The 10562-nt window shown below is 34.6% G+C and overlaps 1 protein-coding gene across 1 annotated transcript; it reads left to right on the top strand.

The window, feature by feature from the left end:
* Positions 1-7498: 7498 nt before the first annotated feature.
* On the top strand, positions 7499-9526 carry LOC21384688 (pentatricopeptide repeat-containing protein ELI1, chloroplastic). Its single transcript, XM_010113224.2, has one exon. The coding sequence runs from the start codon at positions 7556-7558 to the stop codon at positions 9431-9433; it is 1878 nt and encodes a 625-aa protein (XP_010111526.1). The 5' UTR covers positions 7499-7555; the 3' UTR covers positions 9434-9526.
* Positions 9527-10562: the final 1036 nt, after the last annotated feature.

Genomic DNA, 10562 nt, shown 5'->3' with positions numbered 1-10562 from the left:
ACTGATATATTCCCACATTATAAAAAAAGAAAAGGGAAAAACTTCCAATAATGTCGGAATATGGAATACTATATATAAATTGTTCTTAAGATATGTACATCAAGAAAATGACTCATCTTATTTACTCTTGGCCTCCTTTTGTTCTTTATATGGAACTTATTCTCAACCTGGGATTAGACCCTTCTTTGAAGTGGAAATTCTGAACTTCTTTTATGGCCGTTTAATGGAGAACACAAGGCAAGTCTTTTTTAGCAAACTCTATGTAACATACTAGAAAGAACTGAAAAATAGTATAGTGCAAAAATGGTTACATATTTTTCATTGTTCCCCAAGTTTGTGCATCTGGGATTTTGACTTTTCATCAAATCTAACAAAATCCAGCCACATTCGTACACAAGATTAGGTATAAGGAGTTGAGATTGAGAATCTGATGACTCCAAAACATCCAAAAGCAAGAAGAACCTAATCCTTTTCACAATAAATATTTAAAGGAGTTTTTGATGTGTTAGACGTGTACCATTTAGGACCATACTAATAGTATTAATAGACATACAAATTTCCATCTAATTAAAAAATGTGTATACTTGCATTAATAATTTAAAACGGTTGTATTCTTAGACATGTGATTTGAGTACCCGAAGTTACCTATAAATATTATGAGCTGCCTCCTAAATTCCAACTCCAAGATTTATTTGGCAAAAAAAGAAAAGAAGAAGAAAAAAAATCTTAGATTAAGACCCATATTCCGTTCTAACACTAGAAACATGGGACATGGCATTATAGAGGCTTAACTGGCGTTGGGACAGAGTGCTGGCTTGGTTCTAACACTTGCATGTGCAATTAAATAAAAGCGACTTTTTGATATTCATACAAAGTTTTAGAGACCCATATTCTGCACTGTTTCATGTATGATGCTGCTTATCGCACCCTGAATTTATGATGCTGTTATTATTAACCTGCAAGATCAAAAGCGTGATTTCAATAAATATTTAAATATATCTCGGCAAAGTCTTAAGGCTGACACCCGTACAGTGCGACAAATGTAATTTTTTTCGTATTTTTATGTAACATCTTTAATACATTTGTGTAGCATTAGACTTGTTTAAGTGTACTACTCAATGTTACATATGTTGAACTACATTTTTTGAATGTTATAATTAAGTGAACCGAGTATTACACACGAATAAACACTATTACACAAAAATATGAAAAAAATTACATTTACCAAACTTAAAATATTTCCATATAGACAAAGTCTGTCTATTTATGCAAATATATAGGGAAAGGTACCAGAAATCAATTAAATGCGCTTAAGTTCTTAAACCATCGACAAAGATGTGCAAAATGAAATATGCTTATTCTGCTCCCCCCCTTAAGTTGAGTAGTTGGATTTCGCTGCAGTTTGCCTTGGCCGGAGAATGTATTTTTATGAACTTGAACAATTTGTCTAGGCTTGTAGCAATGTAAGGTATGTGAGCAAAAATGTGTCTTTTTGAAGCACGTTTAAATAAACGTATTTAGTTTTGTCAAACTAAGAAAATGCCATTTTCTCAAAGTCTTAAGAATTAATAGATTGATTAATAATTAAAAATTTCTTGTCCCGTTGATGTTGTTTGAATTAATTCTTGTCCTAGATTTAGTAGTTTTTGTGCAAGGTGATTTAACATCGATTGGATAAACCAAGCCTTTCATTTTCAAAAATAATAATAGGAATTATTATTATTTATCAAAAATAAATCAAAGATTTGTTCACTCAATTTTCTAAAACTAATACACTTTTTTTAAAAGAAAGATTAGAACACTCACTTCAAGTATATTTAAAGAAGCTCATTCACCGTAATTTATGTAATTGTGTGGAATAATTATTATAATTATTAGTAATTACAAATAAAGATAAAGGAGTCTTTGCTCCATAGGTAGGAAAGAAGTGAAGATGCTAGCAACATTTTGTAGGGAATAAACCTAACTCTTGATGAGGATGTTATGAACCCTTTTGTTGACTATTTATTTAGAGTGTTATTATTTTATTATAACTACTATTCTTTTTTACCGCTAAGACAATAGCTCATACTTAAAATGTTGTCAATCAATTGCATAGGATATCACTTTTGGGTATTTCATAATCTTCATGCATATTAATTGTTAGGGATTTTGTTAGTTGGCAATTTTTTTAGAAATAGGTTGTACAAACAGAGCTAAGTTCATGATTGATGTAGAACTAGATTTTGTGGCGATTTTGATCTGTTAATTGCCTCAAATATGGAATGTTTTGAAGAAAGAAAGCATACTTGGTCAATGAAAGATTTAAGAGATTTGGTGAAATCATAAAGACAAATGTATATTTGATGAGAGAGTTATTTGAGGGAAGAATATTAGATTGATTGGCTTATATATGGAGTTGATTTTGAAAGAAGATTTTACTGTCATATTCAAGTCAAGAGATTTGCAGATTTGTTGGAGATAATGTGCTCATATGGAAAAGTGGAGATCAAGGTTGAATTTGAAATGGATTTACTGCATACTTGATTTGGAGTGTAAAAGGTATTCCAATTATTGCTATATATGTAGCATTTGTGTACGTCGAAGTGGGCCTTGAAAAAAAAAAAAATATTACGTAAAAATGATACATTTGGGGCATGGTTTTTCTAGAAGAAATATTCAGAAAAAGTTTATGTGAGAGTGAGCCTTTAAGTGTTAATTGAATGAAAAAAAAAAAATATTACGTAAAAATGATACATTTGGGGCATGGTTTTTATAGAAGAAATATTCAGAAAAAGTTTATGTGAGAGTGAGCCTTTAAGTGTTAATTGAAGATCATCCTTCGGGAGAAGGATTAAAACTTTTTGGGAGAAAGCGCACTGGCAGCTGAAGGAATTTCACCGTGCAGTTTGAAGATGAGTGGTGCTTGCTAGACAAAAGCATTAAAGAGATTCGACACGGCAACGACAACATCAATGATGTAGTCTTTTGGTGTATAAGTCTAATTTGTGTCTGTAATTCTTTAGAACTTAGTGAATTGTTCACTGTCTGGGTGTGGTCCCGTAAATGTAAGTGTGCGCACCGTACTGCGATATCAGTTCTTTGTGTCTTTTACGTTTCTACACTATTATTCTCTACTTTACTTTTTTGCACATTTATCTACTGGTTTCTAAATTCAAAAATTCAACAAAATATTAGTGTTACATAAAGTGTTATAATAGTATGTGTAACACATGCGTAAAAAATTGACCTTTCATTACTATCCCTCATTTACAATTTATTATCTCGTCATGAGTGCTTGTTAATATAATTGTGTATTATTTCTCCATTTAAAATGCTACGTATTATTTACCTTTATAACGTGTGTATTCTCCTATGATATCTAGTTATCCTTAACCTATGAATAGAGGTTACGTTAGCTTGTACGATTATCCCTCACTAGTGATAAAAAAGAATACAAACTTACTTTGACTCTCATATTTATCTTGTACTCTCTTTTGTCCTTCTTGTTTTCTTATAATATTTAGTTGTTCCTTTTATTTTATAGCATAAAACTCACTATTACATATTTCATCTCTATTGTCATAACTATTATTGATTTATGTGAAATCTACTGTTGGAACAAACTTTCATCCCACACTTTACCAACGTTCTTAGACTGAAAATTTGGATTGAAATGACAAATAGCCTAAGGAAATTGGATGCACACTCAAAGAACACAAATCATCTTAAAAAAATGACAAGAGCAAGATAAAAAGAATCTCAAAATAATTGTATTTAAGAATGAGTGTGTACTTTTTCCTCTGAAATCAAATTTCAAGGGATTTATAGTACATTAGGATTGAAAGCAGTTTAATTCTCCCATTAAACCGAGAGTTTAGTCTTTCTTTATTACAATAAGGCTATTCACCTTTCGGGTGTTAAAACTAATAAAATAATCAATATGAATTAATTTTCAGTCATTTAATGTCTTCAATTGTCATCAGTTACTCTCCTTGATGATACTACGCAACCTTTGAACATTCAGCTCGGGCGATCTTGGGCTCGGTGAAGTTTAGGCTCGGGCAAGCTTAGGCTCAGGCGAGCTTAGGCTTAGGTGAGCTGTTGACTCCGAATTTATTACATCTTTAATGCTTCCAAAAATACCACCCAACATCTACAATTTGAGAATTAAGGGTCAATGGTCTTGTTAGCAATCGTCAATTAGAGGAATTGATTCGCTGCGAAAATGAGAGTGTTAGTAAATGTGAAATAAAGTAAAACGATAAATAAGACACAAAAATTTATAGAGATTTGCTTAGAAATGAGAGCTACATCCTCTGTAGGGCTTGAATGATTCTATTATATTTGTTGAAAAGCATTACAATGAGATGTGAGAAAGAAGATAGTGATGAGAGAAGGGGGAATGGTAGAAAATACAGAGGAAATATGGGGAACATTGCTGAAAATGTGTTTAGATGCATGTGAGAATGCATGGAGATATCTAGAGATGTCTGGAGATATCTGGAGATGTCTTGAGAGCGTCTGGGTATCCTGTATTTATAGTTGTTGAGGTCCTGGAGTTGTATCCCATTCTTCTGAGTGATTTGACCTTTAATTCGTGATATTTGTTGCATTTCCAATGATATTTGACATTTCTTTGTACATTCACCTTCCCATTGATCAGTCAAGCTTAATTTGTTGCACATTACGAGTTGATCTCACCTTCTTTCCTCGTGATTCTTGAGGATCTGGTTTCCTTATTTGAAAAGCAATTAAACACACTTAATGGGCATGATTCTTGCTACCCAATTCAACCGTTGACCTCTATCATCTATGATTCCCCTATCTTGACTAGCTGATTTCTTTTTCTTTTTGATGATTATGTTGTCAATTCCAATTTTAGGAATGCATTAAGGATATTCTCTTGTTGCTTCTTGCCTAAAGTTGCGCCTTGACTTATGAGGTCGACCAGTGAGATTGGCTTTTCGGTGAGTCGATATAGCTTGTTAAGAAAGCTGCGGTGACTCGTTTAGTGATTTTTCAGAGTCTAAATTACCACATGTACAAAGAAAGATAAGGTGCGAATTTTGACCTCAACAATTAATAAGGATTTATTTTCTTGAACTAAAATTATTAAAGAATTCTTGATCTTTAATATTTTACTAATTATAATTGTTTTTACTAAAACTGAAACCCTTAACTTTCTCCTTTCATGTGTCCAGCAAGCATATTATTTTTGAAAAAAATATATATATCAATAATGATAGTTAATACCTAGTTTAATCAAATTTTGTTTCTCCCGTGAGTTTTTAAGAAAATGCTGAAACTACCCATTGTGTTTTTCTAATCAACAAATTCTAGCCTTAAAGTGTGTTTGGTTGGACTTTGGAGGGAGAGATGGAAAGAAGAAGAGAGATGGATGAAGGGACATAAACGGAGAGATTCAGGGCTCGTTCAGTTCACTGATTCAAGTTTTTAATTTGAGTTAAGATGTGACTTTATGTGAGAGCTTTTTACTGTAGCAAAAAAGTTATATGTGATTGTTTCTGAGAGCTTTTTATTGTAGTAAAACTCGAATTCTAAATTTGGATCAGTGAAATGAACAGGGCCTCAGTTTCTTGTTTAGTTTTAGAGAAGAGACGAGGGAAAGAAAAGATGGAGGAATAATCTCTCCCCCTGTGCTAAGAATGGCAATGGAGTGGATTTAAAGCGGGGTGGTTTTCTCGTCAACTCAACTCACGAATAAAAATAATACCAATCCTTAATCCATATAAGTAGGCAGAGATAGAGCATATTTTCTCATCATGGATTGAGGACATTTGTAGATACCCATTTATTAAGTTAGTTATTTTTACGAAACATGTAAATAAATAAATAATACACCTATAAATGATTCTAAATTTAAAATAAAAGAAAACTATAGTGTTGAAGTAGTATATTATATAATATTATAATATACTTAAAATTTTGTATAAGCATTATATATAATATACTTAATCTAAAAATTATATATATGATATATAATTAAACGTGACAGGTCAAGACCTCTAAATTCGTACCCATCCTGCACTAATGATGGGTGAAACTTTTAATTACTCGTTTATATCGTGTTTCTCCGGTCCTATTTAAGATGGATCCCCATGGGTAAATTGTAATGACATAGAAAATTCAAAGGTTTATTCTAAAATTTATCGAGACTTAGAAGGTGAATTTTCCTGCACTCACACTTTTGTAATCACAATTTTTGTAAGTCACCAGAATTTTGTGACCATGTAATGTCCGGAAAATTCAACACTAGGAATCCCAAAAATTATCCGGATTTAGACAACGAATTTTCTCAGTAACTTAATTAATCATGAAATTAGAATCTTTAAAATGATAATTATGGCACTTTAGTTTGTGTCAATTAAGTTAAATTGTCATGTGTAAAGTTCAATATTCAAAAATTATAATCTTATGGGATGAAATTCTGAAAATAAAAATATTCCGTGAACTTCAGTATGGAAGTAAAGTTACAAGATTAATATAGAAAATTACAATTTCTATTGAGACATATTTCAGTACGAGAGTTTAATAAATTTTCGTAATTAAATTTCAAAAGAAATTTAAGAGCAATAATAACAGATAATTCTCTATAGCAACAGTGTTAGAAATAGTACATTTGATCTTGCCAAGCACATGGCATGCAGTCAGTAAAATTAAAGATCTACTATCAGTGTAAAAACTACATTATAGTTACTTTTGGGTTGATAGAATCATAGATGATTTGATCAAAAGAAGATTTAGTTTAGATAGGATTAGGATAAGATAAATCCAACGGCTAAGTTTTAAAAAGTAATGATCCAAAGGCAAAGATTGAAGTTTGATATATACACATATATGTAGATGGACATATTTGAAGAATAGGAAAAGGATGGAGAAATTTCATTAGTTTAAGTATATTATGATCGTCATGAAGTTAAAAAGATTTTACGTGATAAAGAGTATACCCTGCATAAATCAAAGGGTTAGGAATTATATAAATCCACCTAAGACAAAAGAATTCATAAACGATATCTACTTTCACTATTTTAGCTGTAACAACTACCTTCCATCAAGATTTAAAAAAAAAAAAAAAAAAAAAAAAAAAAAAAAAAAAAAAGAAGAAGAGAAACCATGTGAATTCAAAGTCCAAGAAAGAAACTAAACAAATATCAAATCACCAAAGTTACCCCACAAGTGTCGGAGAAATCAGTTAATGTGGACAAAAGCTTGCACTAAAAAAAAAAAAAATTTAACTAGTGCAGCCCCACTCTCCATTATCCCACGATTTTCCTATTGATTTTGGTTTCAAAACTTTGCCTAGTATATAGCACATAATGTATTAATAAGAAGAAGATAATGGAATTAGTTTTTTTTTTTTTTTTTTTTTTTTAAAGGTTACAGACCAACTATCGACCAAAGCCCAAAAACACCGAAATGATCAAATCGTTATCAAAATCCACCGATCCACGTGATATCCCAATGTCCGGAAATTCCTTATGCAATTACCCCCAAGTCCCACAACCCAATACCCCTGGCGCCAAATATTTGAAAACCGGTAAAAACGACAACCATGATCTCCACCACCTCTTTCACCTCTCTCTCGCCGCCGCCTCCTCCTTCGACCACCGCCTCTCACCCTCCTCCCTCAGTCGACAGATTCGCTTTCCTGCTCGACAATTCCAGGTCCATCACCCGCCTTCTCCAAACCCACGCCTCTCTCCTCCGCCATGGATTCCACGACCACCCCATCTTGAACTTCAAGCTCCAACGCTCCTACGCCGCTCTCGGCCGCCTCGACTACTCCGTCGCTCTCTTCCGCCGAACCCCACGTCCCAATGTCTTCTTCTGGACCTCTCTCATCCACGCCCACGCCCAGTCTGGCCTTCACGACCAGGCACTTTTGTACTATGCCGAAATGCTGACCCAAGGTGTTGATCCGAATTGCTTTACTTTTTCCACGGTTTTGAAAGTCTGCTCGCTTGAGCCGGGCCGAGCCCTCCATTGCCAAGCGATTAAGCTCGGGTTTGACTCCGATTTGTATGTCAGGACGGGTCTTGTTGATGTTTATGCGAGAGCCAGGGATGTTTGGTCCGCGCAACATTTGTTCGACACAATGCCTGAGAGGAGTTTGGTTTCTCTGACAGCGATGATCACTTGCTATGCGAAGCATGGGAAGGTTGATGAGGCCCGTGCGTTGTTTGACAGAATGGGGGATAGAGATGTGGTGTGCTGGAATGTGATGATTGATGGGTATGCTCAGCACGGGATGCCGAACGAGTCACTGTTTCTCTTTAGGAAAATGTTGGCGGCAAAAGTTAGGCCTAATGAAGTGACGGTTTTAGCTGTGCTCTCTGCTTGCGGTCAGATTGGAGCGCTGGAGTCCGGTAGATGGCTTCATACTTACATGGCAAATAACAGGATCCAAATAAATGTTCATGTGGGGACTGCCTTGATTGATATGTACAGCAAATGTGGTAGTTTGGAGGATGCTCGTCTAGTTTTTGATAGGATCCGGGACAAGGATGTGATTGCTTGGAATACAATGATTGTGGGTTATGCAATGCACGGATTTAGCCAAGATGCTTTGCAACTATTCAACGAAATGTGCAGGATTGGGTACCAGCCTACCGATATAACCTTCATCGGGGTTTTGAGTGCCTGCGCTCATGCTGGTTTGGTCAGCCAGGGCCAGGAATTTTTTGGTTTAATGAAAGACGAGTACGGGATTAAACTGAAGGTTGAGCATTATGGCTGCATGGTAAATCTTCTCAGCCGCGCAGGGCATCTAGAAGAAGCATACGAGCTCATTAAAAACATGGACATCAATCCTGATCCCGTCCTATGGGGAACCTTACTTGGTGCCTGTAGACTCCACGGCAATGCTGCACTAGGGGAAGAAATTGCGGAATTTCTTGTCAGCCAGGATCTTGCGAATTCGGGAACGTACATTCTTCTCTCTAACATATATGCGGCAAGCGGAAACTGGGATGGGGTGGCAAAAGTGAGGACGTTAATGAAGGAGAGTGGGATTCAAAAGGAGCCTGGTTGTAGCTCAATTGAAGTGAATAACAAGATACACGAATTCCTTGCTGGGGATAAGAGACACCCAAAGAGCAAACAAATATATAAGATGTTGGAGGAGATAAATGATTGGCTCAAGGCTAATGGTTACACCCCACAAACAGATATTGTTCTGCACGATTTGGGAGAGAGGCAAAAAGAGCAATCCTTGGAAGTTCACAGTGAGAAGCTTGCGATTGCGTTTGGGTTAATCAGTACTAAACCCGGAACCACAATAAGGGTTGTTAAAAACCTCCGAGTTTGCCCGGACTGTCATGCCGTGACCAAGCTGATATCGAAGATCACGGGACGGAAAATCGTAATGAGGGACAGAAACCGGTTTCACCATTTTGAGAATGGTTCATGCTCATGTGGAGATTACTGGTGACCTGTAACTATCAATTCATGTATTGCAAATTCTTCATGAACTTCATGCTACTATTCGTTATTCTTTCTATGCCAGTTTAACACAATGACTATCAAGGAGACCAATGTTCAAATCGTAGATGTCCAATGTAAATAGTAACAATTCAATAATATATTTTATAAATTATTTAATTTATGCTCTAATTCATAATGCTACTACAAATAATATATCTATTTTTTATCATAAACTCTTAGGATTGAAACTAGTGAGAGAACTTTTTTTAAAATTTTTAATAAATTGAAAATGATAATATTGTGATTATTAATTAATTATTAAGCAAAAAAATCAACCCATCAACCAATAGCAACCGCATTATATTCATAGCGTATCCCGGGATTCACATCAAGTATAAATGTTGCATTGTAGACTATATAACTATACATACGTGTATATACATACATATATATATATATATAATCCATTTTGGCGTTGGAGATCCTCTAATGCATGAATGCAACGGAGGGTAGTGAATTGGGATTTATAATTAGCCGAGTACTGTAACCAGTAAATGATGTGTGCATCATCCAAGATTGCATTCATTCAAAACAGTGAGATCATCCGAACACGAGGCCAACAATAAACCAGTTGGATCCCATTTGATACAGTTTACTTTGTCCTGCACTAGCACAATTTTCATCATTAGCAACAAAGAATATTTTGGCAATAAGACGTGATGCTTAACATTTATGGAGGTAAAGAAGGAATATGTGGAAGAGAAACTCTAGTTTATAGCAATATTTATCAAACTTTTCATCCGTGTATTCCCACTAAGAGTCTGAAAATTGAAAGGTCTGTTTTTCAGTCGGTGTCACAAAAAGTGTTATAACATTTGTTGTAATATTTATGACAGATACGTGCAGATAGAAATATTTTTTCTTTGATTCAACAGCAGCAAATTATAAGTGCAGAAAGATCAACAGAAACATAAAAGACACAAGGAATTGATATTGCAGTTCGGTGCGCACACATATTGTGACGCCCCTAAGTGGGGGTTATGTAATAAAAGTGCGGTAACGGTGCACAAATAGAAATAAAATAAAATAAAACTCCTGAAATAAAAACAATGTCTGCCCATGGGCTTTTAAAACAA

This window comes from Morus notabilis, unplaced genomic scaffold (assembly GCF_000414095.1).
Source record: "Morus notabilis unplaced genomic scaffold, ASM41409v2 Scaffold5104, whole genome shotgun sequence".
NCBI lineage: Eukaryota > Viridiplantae > Streptophyta > Magnoliopsida > Rosales > Moraceae > Morus > Morus notabilis.
This window is presented reverse-complemented; position numbering and strand designations above follow the sequence as displayed.

What these genes read in the sequence shown, in the direction of transcription:
- LOC21384688 (XM_010113224.2), top strand. Translation starts at nt 7,556, where the DNA reads ATGATCTCCACCACCTCTTTCACCTCTCTCTCGCCGCCGCCTCCTCCT.